Consider the following 19,557-nt stretch of genomic DNA (forward strand, 5'->3'; position numbering starts at 1 on the left):
ACAGGACAATGATCTAGTAATAGCAGATGATAAAGGGAGGAATTGGATTTGTTACTGACCAAAGCATCAAGAGTTTAAAATTACCTCTTTAATTGTGATCTATTTTCATTTATCTGTTAGTTACCAATCTGTGGGTTTTTTCCTATAACTCCCATCATGGTATCTAAGAGTGCTCTTCAATAAAAGTTTAACATCTCAAAATTGTGCATGTAAACTGAAAACAAATGCAACTTCCATACAGTATTTGAAAAACACTTTGCCGACTTACTAAAATGAAAGCTCAAAGTTTTGTTTCTCTTGCACTAGTTGATTCTTCTGACAAATCGATGTAGATAGTACAGTTCTGTACAGTTACAGTTTGTAATTTCAGGTGTAATACAGAACTCAATTTATTTGCCAAGATTCAAATTCGTTCAGCTCACATTTAAAAATGTGGCTTCTTGAGATACTCACGAAGAACAGGACTTCAGCACCCCTGAACAGTCCTCTTTGGCTCTCACCTACCTCTTAAGTCACTTCCACTTCATGTAGTTTAGTTCCACACCTGCCTCCTGTTTGACACCCCTTCATTCTCCATCACCACAATGCATGTTTCCTCTGCACAAGTCTTGACTTCCTGTTTTCCTGGATTGTTAGATACTGGTTATCCACTAGACTTTTAACAAGAAAAAAATTCTTATTTAAAGACATAAGGGCCGTATTGGGTCATACCAATGGTCCATCTAGCCCAGTATCCTGTCTTCCAGCAGTGGCCAATGCCAGGTGCTTCAGAGGGAATGAACAGAACAGGCAATCAAGTGATTCGTCCCCTCTTGCCCATTCCCAGCTTCTGGCAAAAGCGAGGCTAGGGACACCATCCCTGCCCATCCTGGCTAATAGCCATTGATGGATCTATCCATGAATTTATCTAGTTCTTTTTTTGAACCCTGTTATAGTCTTGGCTTTCACAACATCCTCTGGCAAGGAGTTCCATAGGTTGACTGCATTGTGTGAAGAAATACTCTTTTGTTTTAAACCTGCTGTCTATTAACTTCATTTGGTGACCCCTAGTTCTTGTGCTATGAGAAGTAGTAAACAACACTTCCTTATCTACTTTCTCTATACAAGTCATGATTTTATAGACCTCAGTCATATCTCCCCTTAGCCATCTGTTTTCCAAGCTGAAAAGTCCCAGTCTTATTAATCTCTCCTCATACGGAAGCTGTTCCATACCCCTAATCATGTTTGTTGCCCTTTTCTGAACCTTTTCCAATTCCAATATATCTTTTTTGAGATGGGGTGACCACATCTGCACGCAGTATTCAAAATGTGGGTGTACCGTGGTTTTATATAGAGGCAACATGATATTTTCTGTCCTATTATCTATCCCTTTCTTAATGATTCCCAACATTCTGTTCCCTTTTTTGACTGCTGCTGCACATGGAGTGGATGTTTTCAGAGAACTCTCCACAATGACAAATTTTGCCACCTCACTGTTTAGCCCTTATTCCGGATAATTTATGAATATGTTAAATAGGACTGGGCCCAGTACAGACCCCTGGGGGACACCACTATTTACCCCTCTCCATTCTGAAAACTGACCATTTATTCCTACCCTTTGTTTCCTATCTTTTAACCAGTTACCAATCCATGAGAGAACCTTCCCTCTTACCCCATGATTGCTTACTTTGCGTAAGAGCCTTTGGTGAGGGATTTTGTCAAAGGCTTCCTGAAAATCTAAGTACACTAGATCCCCTTGGTCCACATGCTTGTTGACTCCCTCAAAGAATTCTAATAGATGGGCGAGGCGTGATTTCCCTTTACTAAAACCACCACTATTGACCTCTCTCCATTCTGAAAACTGACTTAAAATCAATATACTGCATTTGTTCTATTTCTTCATGTCTGTTTAAGACTGGGTTTGTTAAACATGCAGAGAAGAAAACTGATTTTAAGCTCTTTGGGGCAGAAGCTGTCACTGTAAAGTACCTAGCACACTAGGGCCCCGAGTCAGGACCACTGGGCATTAACCATAATGCAAATGTTAAATAATTTAAGTTTGATTTCAAGACTAACGGGTCATTTTGGGAAAGGGTGGGATTGTGACATCAGAGATAACCTGGCCAATCAACATACAGTTGACCAGCGAATTTGCCTACTGCAAAGAGTTTGATTGCGAGACCATTAGAAAAAGCTTTCCTCTCTAGATGGTAACACAGGTAAGTTATCTTAAAACTGGCCTTAGGTAACAGGTACACTAACCCTGTTTAAGATGCTGAAAATTGACACTCAGTCACATTGTGTTAGTGAAATGTAGCCCTCTGTCCATGCTTGTGGAATCAGGGACTTTTTAATCTGGCAGTGGAACTGCTGCTAATCTGTTAAATATCAATTATATGTCCTTTTCCTGGCGAGTGACACAAATGTGTATAAAGCGACAGAGTCCTGTGGTACCTTATAGACTAACAGACGTATTGGAGCATAGGCTTTCGTGGGTGAATACCCACTTCGTCAGATGCATGTAGTGGAATGTGTATAATTCACCTTCTGGTCTGTTTCTGGTGTGAGAAGTAGAAGTGTCTCTCCCAACCTCCCTTGTTAGGGGAGAGTCTTTCACATTATCTCCCTTCTGCCTGTGGAGGCAGGGTAGCAGAGGGTATACAATAGCCAGTTTTCACTGTGTCTGAGGCCCTGAAGTGAGAACTTCTGGGCTCTTCCTTGTCTCTCACGCTATTTAAATGTCATCTCTTTTAAAAGATACAGCAGAAATTAAAGCTGGTCAGAGGTGACACATCAGATGATTTAGATGTGTGGCCTGTGAGGGGAGAGTGAGAACTTTAACATGTCTATAGAGGCAACAAAGCAGAGGGGACATAGAGATGCAGAGAAGCTCCCTGGTGGGCTTCTCTTACTCTGAGAACGGGGGGGACACTCAGGGAAGCTGAAAAACAAGTTTAAACCCAATAGTTTTTCTTTTAAGCAAAAACACAACCTGTGCAATCCTCTCCCACAAGATATCCGAGTCCAAGAGCTTACCAGGATTTGACACGCTCCACTAGATAGGATTTTTTAAAAGGGGGGGAGGAGATGAGAGAGAGAGGCATTGTTATGCTTCCAGCCATAAGCCAACCTCCACCTGAAGAAGTTAGAAACTTCCCAGTGGTTGAGTTATTCCATATTTTCATATCAGCTGGATTCTAGCCCGTTCGGCTGCAGCATTTGTTCATGGACGCAGTTTGTAACCATGTACTGTGCTGCATGGGCTCCTGTCGGAATTGGATGGGCAATTCCCCTTTGGTCTGCCTCCCAGGGAGGAAATCCATGCACCGCGCCTCCAACGGCTTGGGTAGCTCACAGCAAAAATGGCCAATGACACCGATGTTTGGATCCTCCTGTGGTGAAAGCTCCCATTCGTTCTTATTTTTCCTCTTCGCTGTGCAAGACTTCTGATCCCTTGTTGAATAAACCCACGATATTTGAACTCTCAAAGAAGCAGTTCGTGTCTACACTGCAGCCGCGAGCAAGCCTCCCAGCCCGGGTAAAGAGACCCATTCTATTTCTAGCAGAGCTAGCAATGCTAAAAATCACTGTCCATGTGGCATGGGTGGAGGCTTGGGCTAGGTGGGCAGTCTTGGACTCAGGCAGCTAGCCCATGCTGTAATGTTCACACTGCTGTTTTTATGTGCTCGCTCTGCCTGAACTAGTGTGAGACTGTCTACCTGGGCTGGGACTAGAGTGACCAGATGTCCCGTTTTTAAAGGGATAATCCTGTTTTTGGAGACTTTTTCTTATAGGTGCCTATTACCCCCCCACCTCCTGTCCTGTTTTTTCACAGTTGCTATCGGGTCACCCTAGCTGGGACCCACAGTGTCTTAGCTGTTCTCTGCACACCCTTCCCACTCCCACAGAAACATTGGCACAGGCTTCCCTTGCGCTCCCTGTAACACGCCCCTTGCCGTTCTAGTGATGCTGTAGTCTGGGAGGAAGATATGGAGTCGGAGCTGCTAGGGGAGACCCCTGTGTGCTCCCCGGCAGAGCCAGTGCACTGGCAGTTCCTGACTCTGTTGGACACTGTGGGCAGGCGGAATGGACAGGTGCTAGTGATGGAGATGGATGATGTACATGAGGCAGCCCCGCTCGTGCAGATGGACTTTGCCCAGGAGCTCTTCAGAGGGATCGACCTAAAGACCAAACTCCACCGGAAGGAGGAAATCAAGGAGGAAGAGCAGGAGATGCAACCGCAGCTGGTCTTCATGCTCTGGCAAGCTGCCACGCTGAGGCAGCTCATGCAGTGGGAACACCTGGATGAAACACTCTGGAACTTAAGGAATCTCTTTCCCTGCATGCCAGCGGCTCTGGTCCTGGTGATGATCCAGCCAGACCTGCAGCACCAGCAGGTGGAACCAGGACGGGCAGCCGGGGCACTAAGGAGAATGCAGTGCTTGCTGGATGGTGGCTTCCAGGAACTGGTGGTGGAAGCAGCTGTTTACAGCCCAGGCCAGCCAGATGGGACCCTGGAGGTCAAGAGAGCTGCCTGCAGAGCCCTGAGAGAAGTTCTGAAGGGCCAAGAAGGTACTGGAGGGGTCAGAGGTCACACAGGACTGGGCATCATGTGAAGGGGAACTTGAGAGCTGGTCTTGCTGGGGAGGGGAGACAAGAAGAGCGAGGTGGGTGGAAGGAAATGTGGAAGCATGAGCCGGGTGCAGAGATCAAAGCAGAGTCGGGTGGGATACACCAGAGAGACATGAAAATCAGGGATGTGGGCACACAGGGTGGAGCTGAGCAAGGGGGTATTTGGGAGGCTGGGGGGGCACATGAACTGGAAATTAGAATGGGGAAGGGGAACAGCCGTGTCCCTTTCAGCAAGCCATGGCACTGCAGGGCCTGAGGAGGGCCTTCAAGAAAATGCATCAGGAGCTGCACTTTACCCACCTTTCGAGCTGTGTGGCTCAGAGCCCCATAGATTTGCTGCTCCCTGTTGCTAAGTGATAGGAGGAAGCAGCTCTGGGAGAGGAGGCATCTCGCATGTGCCTGAGAACTCTGAGGAGAAAGTCTTGGTTCAGGGGCCGTCCAGTATGTGTCCGTGGGCCTTTGCGGAACTCTGTGGTGGTGTCGATAAATGTTTGGGCCTTTTATCGTAGGGGCAACCTGCCCCAGTCACCTCAGTCCACCAACCCTACTTGGTGTGAGGGCAGGGGGCATGTTAAATCAGTGACGAGGAGGATTGTGGGTTGGGCTCTGTTTGAGCAGGGTTTGGGGGGGATGTTCGGTCATTGCCCAGCAGGTCGGAGAGAGCTGGGTGCTGTCATAAACTGGGACGTAGGCGGTCAGAGCTGGAGTCATGAGCTAGAAAGTGGAGGTCAGAGACGGGGACAGAATGGGGAGTCAAGCCAAGGGTCAGAACTAGAGTCAGGAATCAAGCTAAGGGGTGGGGGGGGGGTGTAGCAGCAGGGATCTGGAATGGGGCTGGAGGACAGGAGCAAGGCAGGGCTCAGAAGGTAGCCGAGAAGGCAGGGTCCCGCTGCATGCCAGGGATTCACCTAGTTGCTCGGACAACTTCCTGGGCCGCCTCCTGGCTTAAATAGTGAGTGTGAGCCAATCTGAGAGCCTGGACGTCTCCTACCATTGGGAGCTTCATAGGTGGCGCCTATGGTGAGCGAGGGTCCACCAGCCTAAACTCTGGTACCAGCAAGCTGCAGTGAGGTTTGCCTGGGGACCTGGGTTTGAGACCTGAGATTCCTCACACAGGTGCTGGCGAGTCCCCTGTGATCCCTGAGCCCGGCTGCATCCCCTCCGTGGCCCACTTGACAAGCTGAGATTGCCAGGGACAGCATGCTCTGGGAGGAAGAACAGGTGGGAGGGGCTGCACTGTGGAGTGGCTCTTCTGCCAAGGAATGTCGCAGGCTCCTTCGCTCAGTGATGCCCCCCCAAGCCAGTATTTACACTGTTCCTCCCCTCCCCCCAGAAATGATTCCCCAGGATCCAGTTACCATCCGACTCAGCCTGGGGGTGTGCAACACAGGATACGAAAGACGGTAGGAGGACAGGCTCCCTTAGGCCGCATTGCGATGTGCCTGGAAGGTGGGTGCATCTCATCCCGTCCCTTCATAGCAATATCCACCCACTGCTACTGCACTAGCAAACCTGTTTAGCCGGCTGCTCCTAGCATACTTGTTGGAGGAGTGCTCCCAGGCAGGCCAACTCCTGCAAATACCTCTGCCTGTGGTGCCCTCCCCACTCCCCCAACTCTCCCCTGGCAGTTTGGGAATTCCCCTTCCTGCCTGCCTGCGACTGCAAGCAGGCCGTGCTGTGCTGGGGAAAGGAGGATGGGGGAGAGCAACGGGAGGGGGCTTAGATACCGTGGTAATGGTGCTATAGAAAACCTAGGCCAGACAGATCTTTATAGGACACCCTTTCCTCCCCCTGCCACGCACACCTTCCTGCAACGCAATTCCCTGTGGTGTCACATACACTCCCCTCGCTGGGATAGCAGAGCTCGCAAGGGGAACGTGCTAGCAGCTAGATTCGGAGCCTGCATGAACAGTTTGTCGTCAGCAGGGAGAGCTGCAACCCAGCTCCAGTCCCTTTCTTCCCTTTAGTTCACCTTACAGTAGTTCTGTGGCCGTGAACCCTTGGCACGGTGGCATTTGCCAGGCTGTCCTCCACGCCAGTGCTCAGGGCAGCTGGTAGACAACAAGCCTAGCCCTGTTTGTTTCACTGCATGCTAGGGGCCTGATCCGAACCCTTCTGAAGTCAATGGCAGGTCCTCCAGGGACTTCAGAGGACTTTGCATCCGCTTCCTAGGTCCCCTCCTTCCCCGTGCATCAGCAGAATTTTGATGTGCATGGTGCAGCTGCCGTGAGAAGAGTCAGGTGGGAGGTAGAGCGCTGAAAAGCTATGGCAAAGTTGGAGCAGATATGGTTAGGGTCCTACCAAATTCACAGCTGTGAAAAAAGCATTATGGACCGTGAAATCCGATCTTCCCCCATTAAATTTGGCTACTGTAGAGACTAGATTTCACGGAGCTGGTCAGCTGGAGAGCAGCGGCTGCTGGCCGGGAGCCCACCTCTGAAGGCAGCATCACTGCCAGCAGCAGTGTAGAAGTGAGGGTGGCATGGTGGGGGGGGGGGGGGTTGTCAACATGGGGGGGGCTGGCATTACGGGTGGGCAAGTGGGTGACCACCCAGAGCCCCATGATCAAGGGGGCACCGAGGTCAGTCTCTTTCGCACGCGCGCCAGCCAGCCAGCGGCCCCTTTAACTCCTGAGAGGTGCAGCTGCGACTGTGCGCTGAGCTCCAACTGCTAGTCCCGGCCAGACGGGGCAGGGACAGGACTTTCTCTTCTCCTGCACAGGCCACTCCCAGGGCCAGGTCAGACCCACCTCCAGGAAGCTCCATGGATATTGGCCAGGCGCCCAGCTCTGAAGACAGCAGCACAAGAGTCAGGGTGGCAAGACTGCAGCCCTCCTACAATAGCCTTGTGACATCCCCTTGCCCCTCCCCCCCGTGAAAGTTCAGATTTAAATATCAGAAACCATGAAATTTACCATTTTAAAAATCCCCTGACCATGAAATTGACCAAAATGGACCTGAATTTGGTAGGGCTCTATATATGGTGACTGGGTATTCTAGCTGGTCTAGAGAGATCTTGCATCTTGTTATGTGGCTTTGTGTGAATCAGTTTCGCTAGGTTCCTATGTAATAAATAGTACCCACAGTGCAGGCATATGAACTCCCTGTTCCAAGTAAAATGGACTGTGTTTAGCACATTCAAGTATGCGTTACCCCCTCTATGGAGTTTATCTCCATAGAGAGATAGCTTAGTGGTTTGAGCATTGGCCTGCTTAAACCCAGGGTTGTGAGTTCAATCCTTGAGGGGGCCATTTAGGGATCTGGGGCAAAAATCTGTTTGAGGATTAGCCCTGCTTTGAGCAGGGGGATGGATTAGATGACCTCCTGAGGTCCCTTCCAACCCTGATAGTCTATGAAATAAACTGATTTCACCATGTGTACAATGATCTTGTTAAATAGACACTAGGAGTGGCACGACCTGCCTACGATTTGATACAATCTGATGGAGAACGGCCGTGGGAGATATTTAGAGATTTTGTGTCGGGGGAGGGAAGAGGCAATGTGGGAGGCAGGTGATCTGAATCTAATATCAAATAACCCCATTGAATAGCTGCATCCTCACTGGTATAGTGTAGCGGTTATGATTATTGCTGGCTGGGAAACTTTTCCTTTCCCCTGAAAATGTTGAGATTCCAGACATTTTCCCATTCTGCACTGGGACAAAACTAAGACCAAAAAAAGAGGGAGGGGAAAAAACCTACACAAACACCCCTCCCCATCTCAAAATATCCAGTAGTCTGAGGTTTGGGCACTCACCTGGGAAGGGGAACTCATGTTCCAGTCTTTGCTCTGAATCAGATAGAACAGGGACCTGTATCTGGGTTCCCCAATCTCAGCTGAGTGCCCCAACCCCCAGCCTATTGGCTGTTCTGGGATCTCAGGGTGGGGTTTTTATGTGAAAATTTTTCAAAAAAAATGTATTGAAAAATTCCCAACCAGTTCTAATTATGCTGAATTGATTAACTTGACAACAGTTGGACTGCTGGTGGGCCGATACCACCGCCTATCATGCTGAGTAATAGTGTCTCATTGTTTCCTTGTCCCCCCTTTCTGTCTGTATCCATCTGTCCTCTTGTTTTATACTTCGATTGTAATCCCCTTGGGGGCAGGGAGAGTCTGTTTATTCAGTGTTTGTACATCACCTAGTACAATGGGATCCAGGCCCATCCCTGGGTTCCTAGGTGCTGCAGTTATACAAATTTTGTTACAAATTATGCATTTTTGCATTAGAGACTTAATGTTTGTGTCTCGTTTGTTTTTTTACAGCTCCTGTATCCAGCTAAGATCTGAACTGCCACCGAAAAAAAAAAAAAAAAAAAAACTACACAACAAAAAAACCCCACACATTAAAATTTGGAGTTTATTCTCTGTTTGCATGCCTGTGTGTATGTATAAACTTCAAACCGTTTATCACTTATAGCAGGGCAGACAAAACACCCTGGGACGGTGTTCATGTGAGGAATTATGTAAGGACACTGGACTCATCTTTATATTTACAGCTGCTTAAATATTTATTTTAAACCCTTGACATAATTAAATATTTTTTTAAATATTTCACAGCCAAAAGAAGTGATTTCTTGTTTAGTTGTATCATTCTCTCTCTATTTTAAGCTCACGAACGCTTCAGTCTGGAATCTATGTCTACACAGCAAAAACAAAGCAATGGCGGCGAGTCTGAGAGCTTGGGTCAACTGACTCAGGTTTGAGCTATGGAGCTGAAAATCGCAGTGTAGATGTTTCCGCTCGGGCTGGAGCCCAGGCTCTGAGACCCTCCCCGCTTTCCGGGTTGCAAAGCCCAGCTCAGGCGGAGCGTCCACACTGTTATTTTTGCAATGTAGATGTACCCTTGTATGCTTTGTAATGCACCTAGCACAGTTCTGGGAGTCGCACAAAAGCAACCCTGATTATTCTGAAGGAAACTTTCTGGCCTGAAGTGGGGTAATTTGCCTCCCAGGTTTCATTTTTTTATGATTGGTTTGCATTTTGAAGGAATTGAATCAGCATCTGTGGGTATGGGAGGATGTTGAGTGCCAGCTAATAGCACCAACTCCAAGCATTCCTAACTCACAAGTCAAGCTCCAAAAAATCATGAGATTGGCTTAAAAAGGGCAAGTTTTTAAAAAACCGTAACTGCTGTCCAAGGTCACCCTGCAGGCCAGTGGCAGAGAAAGGTGACCCTTTGCCCGGTCCTGGGCTTCATGGTATGAGTTCAGCTCAGTCCCTTGAGTAGCACAGCAGAAGTGGGTTTACAAGAGGATTTTAAATGCAGAGAAGAAGAGGTCACAGAGGCTGGACCATGCGCAGGGGGCAGTGTGGAAGAAGGCACGGAGATGTTGGAGAGAAACTGACACGTGTGGGCAGATGACGCTGGCATCACTGCCAGAGCAGAGGTGGCAATGGTGACGGGGCAGGGAAGCAGGGTGGGGCAGAGTTCTGCCAAGCTTTGGAGGCGGTGAGGAGAAGCTTGAATACGATGTGGTAGCAGAGGGGGAGCCAGGGGAGGGGTTCAAACAGTTGATTCACGAGCAGCATTTTGTGTGGACCAGTGGGGGGCAGGTGGGTGTCTGGGAGGCCGGAGACAAAAAGGGTGCAGCTGGTGATGGACTAGAGGAGAGCTAATAGGGCTCTACCCTCTAACTTTTAGGATTCCTGCAGAGCACAATTTCCAGAACGCTGGGATCAGGCTGCTCCACCCTCTCGACGTGCCCTGGCGAAGGCTGCACCGTGCCAAGGGAACAGGAGGGCTTGCTGCTCCGTTCGGGCACAATCACAGGCTGGGAGCACTGCCAGAGAGCTAGAGCCTTCTGCTAGGTTTCGCTGCCCCGTGAACCTCCAAACTTGGATCAAAAAGGGGCACGGGCCCAGACTCTAAGCCGCCCCAGCTTTATCTGCCTCCAAACAAAACCTTGCTAAATCCCTCCGCCCATCGATCCAGCACTGTTTACTGACACAACGGGGCAAGGTCCAGTCGCCCCCTGGCCTTTTCATGTAGTGCCCCAGAAAGGAACATTCCCAGGGAATTCTCTCAGCCTTGGTCCCATTTAGGGCTCCTTATCACAGGCCAGTGTTGGGCTGCTCCCACATCCTGTATGGCTAAGGAGTCTGCATTCTTTAAGGTGAACAGCTTCCTGTTCTGACATCCTGGAGTTCTGGCGTTCTCCATAGGCCAGAGGCAATGAAATACAAGTGGGCCAGGCACTGTTTGGTCACAGCCAAATGGGCCGAACTCCATCTCAGCTTATCCCTTTCGACAGGGTCAGTGGGAGTGGAGACTGCAGACCAATCGGACTCTCCAGGAAGAAAGCAGGAGGCTCTGTGTAGGTGCTTGGGGGATGGGAGGAGTTGCATTTAGCACTGATGATGTAACACATCCACTGGTATCAAGCCTCTGTTGGAGGAGGGAGAGGGAGAGAGACACTAGTCTCTTCCATCAAATACCCCGGTAAGCTATGGGGACATTCCCTGAACTGGGGAGGCGATAGCCATGAGTTCAGATCTCACCTCTGCTGACTGGTTTGTGTTCCCTTCCACCCTTATTGATCAAGGCCAGGCATCCAAGTATGAGCTACAGTTCCATTTCACAGTTAACAGAGTGATTACACCAGGTCACTGCACGCACTGTCGGGAATAAGAACCCGCTAACATAAGATATCCAATTCTTAGCTGCTCCATCGCACTGCCTTTCAGGTAGGATAACAAAAGCACGTTCTGCCTCTAACCAATAAGCTACCCTCTTCTCCCCAAACCAAGGCTGGAACCCAGGATTCCTGATGTCCATGATCATCCTGACGTCTAACACAATTGTGTCCCGCTCTGAAGGAGTGTGTCGAGTCCTCCTTTAGTTGCTGAACTCAAGAGGCCTAAGCTAGGGGTCTGATAGGCCAGGCTTCAAACCTTGCTGTCAAGGATATTGGTTAAAGTCTCTTATTCACAGTATCGTGAGTCTCACCATAACATTGCAAGTGTTGACAACTCTGTCAGCACCCATGAGGTGAAAGGCCTATGTTAAGTGAAGGAAGCCCATACTCTGAAACCCCTTCATGACCCTAATAAAAGTAAGACTTTGCTCTGTGAGGACACCCGAGTTTATTATCCACCTGCTCAGCTATAAGATGAATTCCCCTCACAAGTTGGGTTGTGGCCTGCTTTTCGGGGCAGGAGCAGCAGTACCATGATTCTGGGGGAAGACATAGTCATGGGTGAAGAATCGTGGCCACACATACAATGAAAGAAAAGCTATTCTACAGCATGTTGCTGTGTTACAAATAAACCCCCCCATGGGGAGAGCTCTATGCTGTGGGGTTTGGCTGCTGTGGAGAAATGACTGGCCCTTTTGGAAGCAGCCTGGCTGGTCCAGAAAGGACTAAGACTATGAGTTTAGCATGATTTTTCCAGGGCCTTGTATCGCTCTATCCGAAATGGATTTCCTACGTTGAGTGTGATTGCGTCCAGTGAGCGCAGATGGTATGGGCTATGTGGCTGATGTCTAGTGGGAAGGAGAGGAGCTCATTAGGGGCTAAAGTCATTGGTGCCTGGTGACTTTCAGAATATCCCCTAGTTTTTGATAGCTAACCTCTGGCAACCCCTAAACTGTCTGGATCCCATCTGTGGCCCCTGAAGGACATTCTGAGCTGGGTAGGTACAACATGAGCTGGGAGTACAGACTGGTATGGAGAGCTCTATAACAATTCAGTCCTTGGGTAAGGGGGGAGAGAACATCTGAGGCCTTTCTGCTGTGGTTGCGTTAAATTACATACAAGGTGCACAGTCTAAGCCGGTGACAGTGGGTTGCTTTCCATTTCTGTAGCAGGGTGATGGGCCCTTGCTACCACCAGCTGATGAGGGGTATCTGTGGTGTTGTGTTTTTAGATTTTTACAGTAGGCACCTCTGCAGTATAAAATAAAATTGCTCCTGGCAGAATTCCATCCCTGGAGTAAAATTGACATCAAAGTCCTCTTCGCAATGCTCTGCCTAGTGTAGGGATTCTTCTACGTGGGCTTCTTCTTCTGGGTCTGATCCGTGTGCCTCCCTCGACCCCACATGGGTTTCTCTCTTTCTGTTTCCTATTTTGATGCTAGATTTTCTCATTCATGCTCAGCATGCCTGCAACAGCCACATGCCTGTGTTCTCTAAGGGAACAAACTCTTTCCATGACTCAATGAGTTTTTGCAGCCTATGAGACTGTGGATTTAGGGGATTTTGTGCTGTTTGTGCAGTGATATACAGAGTGGGTTTGGACACAATAAACCGCTGTGGAATCTGACAACACATAACACTAGGATCTGATTAATGACAGGATCCTTTTCATTTTAAGAATTCAGTTTGTTTCATTTTTGTGACTACGTGTTCCCCTCGTTCTCTCTGCTTGCAGACATAGGGCATGGTCCCGGCTCATTCCTCTTGATCGGATTTTCACCTTGATAAAGACTTTACTGCTCTTCAGTATCAACACAAAGGTGACAAGGAATATCAGACTTTCAATTGGCTCCATGTGGAATGTCAGGGGTTCTGTTCAGCTTTCGGAATCCTATTGTACAAATGGAGAGTCACGCAATCGCTGTGATTTTCTTTGAACCTGTGTGTTAGCTGGTTTGTGAAGGAGAAGGAATAATAGCAGAGTCATTAGGACCAGATTCTGTGTCCAGTGACGTTCATGGAAAGACTGTCCATTGAGATCAATGGGATTGAATCAAGCCCACAGCCAGATATGCTGAGAACCTGCCTTTGTTAATTGTTAGCCTAACTGCTGAAAAGTAGGTAAAGGTTTATGAATTGTTACAATGACCTTTGATATAAAGGGCTGTTTAAAAAAGATATGAGAAGGAGCTAGACCAACTGACTTAATTTAAACAGAAATGGTCGTCTGATCTCACGGAAAGACTGTGTTAAGATTATGACTGGTGAACAAGAGGAGCAGAGGATTGGAAATCAATGAACCAAAATCGGTGTGTTGGAAATTAAGCCTGCTTGGTGGACAAAATAATGAGTGGCTGGATTATTCCACCCATCGCCTCTTTGGGGACCATTCAAGAGACTTTAGAGGGGAGACTAAACCTTACTGACATCACCGCAGCTGCAGTGGAAGGATTGTTGCCTGCATTGATACTCCAGTAGGGACGCTTGACCATCAGTGCTGCAAAAGCGAGGACCTCAAACTGATACATGTGAGATCCTGCTCTGTCTTCTCCTCCCTTGTGTACTTCTTTTTGCCCCCCTATCTTCCTCCTGAGTTATCTCTCTCGGCTTTTCACCTGATCCTGAAATCAGCTATACTGCCCGGCACCAGGTTGGTGAGACGAGAGACAGCCCGTCCAGCATTTCCCAGTCTGAGAAGGAGCAGTGATTGAGAGGGACTGAGCAGACCAACCAGATGATGCCCCTGACCCAGAAGGTGAGCCAGGGTCCAGGGCAACAGCTGTCATGGCCAACCTGCCAGCATCCGTCTGTGCCTGGCCAGCCACTCTGTATCCCAAGAACATCAACAAAAGCTGAATTTCCCCCAGCTTTATTGTCCTATCTCTTCTCTCCCTGTGTGTGTCCCCGATTTGTCTAAAGCAGGAAAGTGATGATTATTCCCTATTCAGAACTGAACAACAGCACTAACCCTTTCTTCCCCACCAAGAAGCACAGTTTGACTGACTGAATAAGAGACTTTAGCCAATATCCAGTCTCCAAAAAGGGACCGTGCTAGGTTTTGATTGTTTGTTTTGCCTAAACAGTCAATTTCAATGGCCGTGCTCTTTACTTCCTGTGGATTATTTTCCTTTGGTGTGTTTCAGTCAATAAACTTCTGCTCTGTGGCATGAATTGAATTATGTATTTGCCATGGCACGAAGCAGGCTGAGTTCTCTGCATACCAAACCATTGACCTTTTTTAACACTGTTTAATATTGGACAGTGATTGGGTGTTAACACCTTTAGCCCATATATTCCATCTAACTTAATATAGCAGGGCTTAGGAGGAGAGCTAATAGATGGTCCATAAACCTGAACTGGAACTGTTGGAGAAAAACAGAGTTTTTACTTTTAGGTTGGGTGCAGCAAGTTAGATACTTTATTATTTTTAGCAATTGCGTGGAGGGAGAGAGCAAAACAGGGTTTTTTTTTTAGATAAACAATTACAGCAAGCATTTATACCTTTTGTTATAAACAATAATGGGCAACAGCTGCATTTTGTTTATACATAGGTTATTTTTATTTATTTTTTTAACCAATTTAAACTATAGTTTACAGTTTATACTTATTTAACTTAAGGTTGCAACAACTTTTTACCCAGTTTTTTTTTACTTGCCTAACACAATTTTTGCTTTTACAAATGTTGTGTTATTAGGGTTACAGCTAGCCTGACTTTTGCTTACATAAAGATATGAAATTTCCTTTAAATTTCTGTTAGTTTTTTTTTTTTTTTTACTTTTACAAGGACTTCTTGGTCAGATTAACTTTCCCTGCTCAGGAGAGATCCAGGATGGGAATAATTGGCAACACTGCAGATCATATCTCTTTAGTTCGGTGCCTAGCTTTAGTCAGGATCCCACTTCCAATTGCTAACAAGTTGGGCCTGTAACCAGTGCAGCGTGGAAAAGACCAGTGTTGTCTACAACTTCCAGGCCTCATAAGCACCCTTGATATAATTGCTTGGGTCCTACCACTGAAGAGATTTAGTTTGGGCTACATGAAAGTCACTTGCAATGTACCACTAAATTGGTAGATGTTTTAAACTCTGTTTGTTAGGTGCTAGCTCTGTTTCTTGAAAAACAATGAGTAGGACGAGAAAGCTGCATTGGCAATTAGAGCGAACCTTTGTTAATGAATAGAGAAATGTAAACACAGTTGTTTGGAAACGGTGGATTATGTTCACGTTCCCTATGGACATAGTGACAAAGGAACATCTAAACAAAACGAGCTGTATTACGGCTGAGCATAAAAAAGAACTGGGTCTTTACAGACACTTTCATTTGGAAAAGTGGTTGATTTTTTTATTCAAATAAGTCAGGTATCTGCTGCCAAGCAAAAATAATCCGTGATGCTCATCCAGTTTAAGTATGGATTCTTTTGCCTTTTATGTCTAGGATGTCCCTACATTAACCACAGGGCTTCCAACCGGAGGGGTTATTGTCCCAGAACAGGTCAGGGTTTGGATGCTACTCATTGAAAAGCTATATAGGAGCTAGGGATTGTTCATACTCCAGGTAAGGATTCTTCTTGTAGCTTCAGGGGATAGGACTTGAATGGCACAGGACACTATTTTGCATACTAAGGCACAATTTAAACACCTTTGTGTGGTGGGGGGCTTTGTCATCAGTTAGCATAAATAATGTCCTGCCCCCTTAAGGCCCAACCATAAATAGAGAAGGGCTTTCATCAGTCAAAGTCCAAAGCAAAATTGTAAAGCATGGCTCACTCCTGCCGGGGCGAGGGAGCTAAGAAGAAGACCTCACCTCTGGTTCTCTTCTCAGCAACAGGGCTCTCTCTAGACAGCTTTCCTTCCTGACTCACTGCTGAAATAAGTTCCCAGCTTCCCACAGCACCTCCCTGGGTGCTATGAAGTGGGGGGGTGGAGAGAAAGAATAAATTTCCCCCAGCTCCATCTCTAAATAGAGTCGATCTCCTTCCTGACCCATTACCTGCTTCAGCCAAAGGAAAACTATAATAAATTAGGTATTGGGTATGGAGTTCCTAGAATCTAGCAATGAGAAGTGAAAGCCAGGGGGCCCCAGCTATGTGTCTGTTGCCTGTGATCCTTCCTTGTTGTTTTCAAAGTCTGTAGTATTAGAGACAGAATGTATCTACACCAGATTAGATAAAGGGTGATTGGCAAGACTTGAAAGAAATGAAAATAAATCCTTACACAAACTCCAACTAAAGCCCATTCCTGTCTATTAGATTGTATCTGATTTTATAGCTTTAGTACATGGCCCATTCTTTTCAGAAGTGGGTGACCTTGCTGTCAGTGAGGTAGGTCAACATATGGTCTTATGACAGCAGAATGTGACCCCTAGTTAAGATTCTCCCCTTTTAATCGGTGCTTGTCAATTACTAAGTTACTTTCACCAGTCACTTGCCTATGACTCACCTGGGCTAAGCCAGTTCTTTCTGGCTTAACTCAGGGAGCAAGCCCCTGTGGAAGAAAGCATGCTTGGAGCAGAGTTGTGATGGTGCAAAGCGCTCACAACCCTTGTTTCAGCAGGGGCGCTGCAGCCAGCATGCTTGCAAATTGAAATGGGGGCTGGTCAGGGTGCACAAGCAGCCATACATTTTACAGCCCTTCTTTTGTTGTAAACATCATGGAACTCCATTGGAGGAAGGAAGGGGGGATGTCATTGCCACTCCCCAAACGGGTGATTCCTGCGACCTGAGAGCTTTCAAGCCTGATGTTTAAACCACTGATTCTTTCACACCTTGGCCAGGTCTTCCAGGTGGAGCAGTACCCTTAAAAGAGTTTGGGGCTTTGCCAGCCTGATGTTAGGAATTTATGTCGTTTTTATTATTATTCTCAGAGTGCAAAGCATCATAAAGTCACATCACAGTGAACACAACGCAGGAGAGTCATTGGCCAACAATCTTTCTCCATGTTTTGCTGTCTTCACACAGCCTAGAGAAGGGTGCCACACCACATCCCGCCCAGTTAGCCACATCATCAAACCACACTCGCTGTGGGCTTCCCTGGCACCAGTCATTGGTAGGGAGAGAATGTAACATAGTCCCCTAAAGGAACGGTTCTCAACCGCTTCCATAGCATGACCTCCTTGTCTATATTGGGACACCCCCCAGCCCCCATGACTTGCCTTCCCATTTAGCAATAGGGAATGGCAGGGTGGTCGGGACCTTCATCTCCAGGTCGAGAACCTCTGCCCTGACTCTTCCTCTTAGCCTGTCTGTGTCTGGCTGGGTGATAACGGTGGAGTGAAAGTAAATGCTCCACTCTCCCATTATTCCCTGTTCCTTTAATGTTCAAGAGAACTGCACACAGCCACTGGTGGCTAAATAGATTCCAAATTCTTTGCAAAGCAGATGTGGCTCCTTAAACATACGGTGCTGGGTGTCGCCGTAACTCCCATCAGCTGGAAGCCCTGTAAATTATTAGCATTGCATCTTCTGCAGGGGGACTAGGCCTGTGAGTGGCCCTGTTTATCAAGGAAAAGCAGCATGAGAATCCCATCGGCTGTGATGCCACTGCTTTCCCAGCCCGGCTGACACACATTTGTCCATTTTGTAAACTTCACGGTACGTTCTCCCCTGGCTGTTTGTCACTCGATGTTCTTTCATGTGAACAGGGCTTCCTTGTATGCTTAGTGGTCAGCGTGTGCCCCTGCAACCGTCATGGACAAGTTCAACTACAGTTATTTCCCGGCTCACAACTGAGGCTTTATATTTGGTAACACAAAACCTTCAGTAAGACTTTGTGCTCCCCCCACAAACACTCAGGGCTGGCTCTGGCTTTTTGGCCGCCCCAAGCAAAAAAAAAACAAAAAAAAAACGGGGCGGCCAGAACGTCAAAGCAAAAAAACAAAACAAAAAACAAAACCAAACAAAAAAACCCTGTGGCGTGGCCGGAGCGCGGGTGTAGGGGGACCGGCTGGGGGAGGGGGGGAGGGAGCGGGCGGGAGAGAGAGAGAGAAGGGGGCGGCCAGGGCTACAGCAGGGGCGCTGCCACGCGGCCCCTCCCGCTGCACTGCCTCCTGCCGCGAGGGCTCCGCTCCGGTCGGCGGGGAGGGAAGGAAGAGGACTGCCCTGCAGGGTGCTCTGGTTCTCCGCGCTGCCGCCCCCTACAGGGCGGCGGGAGCAGAACAAGAAAGAAAGCGGCCGTGCCGCCCTAGGATTGGGCGGAATGCCGCCTCGAACAATCTGCCGCCCCAAGCACCCACTTGCTCAGCTGGTGCCTGGAGCCGGCCCTGCAAACACTGCACGCTGAACATGTACACCCGTGTTAATGCTGAATATTTGCTAATGCTGCTGACCCTGTGATTAGAGATTTGCATTCTGCTGGGAGGGAGATTGATGTGTTGTGTGTTTATCGCGCTGTTGGAAATGGCTTGTGAAGAGGCTGCAGGGTCTGTCACTGTCCGTGGACCTAAGCTGTGTGGGTGTTAGGGTACAATTAGAAGGTGTCCTATAACTTGGCAAGTCGTTGCTTTTAAGGCTTTTGGCTAGGAGGAGGTCACACTCACCTATACTGTATATCACCAACTGGATGAACTAATGCACTTTGCCTTTCTCCTGTCAGGCATGTTCCTCTTTGCCCTCCGGTCCCATCACACCCACACCCAGGAGTCTTTCTCCTGCGCCTGGTCAGGTTGTATCAGTCACACTCCACCTTCAAATCCCTCAAAACTCCCCTTTGCTGTGAGGCCAGGAGGCCTACAAAAAACTTGACAGTAGTTAGGCTGCTGGTGTGTGGTGACCACTGCCTATCACCGACATTGTCTCCTTCTGTTCCCCCATTTGCCTGAATCCATCCATTATCCTTGATTGCAAGCTCCTTGGGGCAGGGACTATCTTTGCCTTCTGAGTTGGCACAACGCCCAGCACAATGGGGTCCTGGTCCATGACAGAGGCCTCTAGCAGCTCTACTATAATAATACTAACAAACCTTGGGGGGTCACTCAGTTATCAGGGCAAGATTCACCGCAGGAAGGGGGTTGATGTACTGTGTGCAGTTGCTTGTGCTGTTCATTTCTCATTCTCTCTTCCTCCTCCTGGTGTCTGAGGGACTCAGAATTCGGGGCAAGAGGACTTTTCTCTATTGTCAGCTGGCTTCTGCTTCCCAAAGCAGAATTTTCCCTCCACTCAATGCGCAATTAACCTATGGAACTCCTCGCCAGGGGATGTTGTGATGGCCAAAAGTACAACTGGGTTAAAAAAAGAAGGAGATAAATTCATTGAGGAGAGGACTGTTAGCCAAGATAGTGAGCAATGCAATGCCATGCTTAGGGTGACTCTCCTAAA

At 47.9% G+C, this 19,557-nt stretch overlaps 1 protein-coding gene across 1 annotated transcript; it reads left to right on the forward strand.

Moving 5' to 3' along the window:
- The first annotated feature begins 42 nt into the window (after window positions 1–42).
- On the forward strand, window positions 43–9,320 carry LOC103306521 (uncharacterized protein C2orf72 homolog). Its single transcript, XM_024110271.3, has 3 exons — window positions 43–4,551; window positions 5,945–6,060; window positions 8,877–9,320. Exons 1-2 carry the CDS (start codon window positions 3,969–3,971, stop codon window positions 6,016–6,018), a joined length of 657 nt encoding a protein of 218 aa, XP_023966039.2. The 5' UTR covers window positions 43–3,968; the 3' UTR covers window positions 6,019–6,060; window positions 8,877–9,320.
- The last annotated feature ends 10,237 nt before the right edge of the window (window positions 9,321–19,557 follow it).

This window comes from Chrysemys picta, chromosome 9, assembly GCF_011386835.1.
Source record: "Chrysemys picta bellii isolate R12L10 chromosome 9, ASM1138683v2, whole genome shotgun sequence".
NCBI classification, from domain to species: Eukaryota; Metazoa; Chordata; order Testudines; family Emydidae; genus Chrysemys; species Chrysemys picta.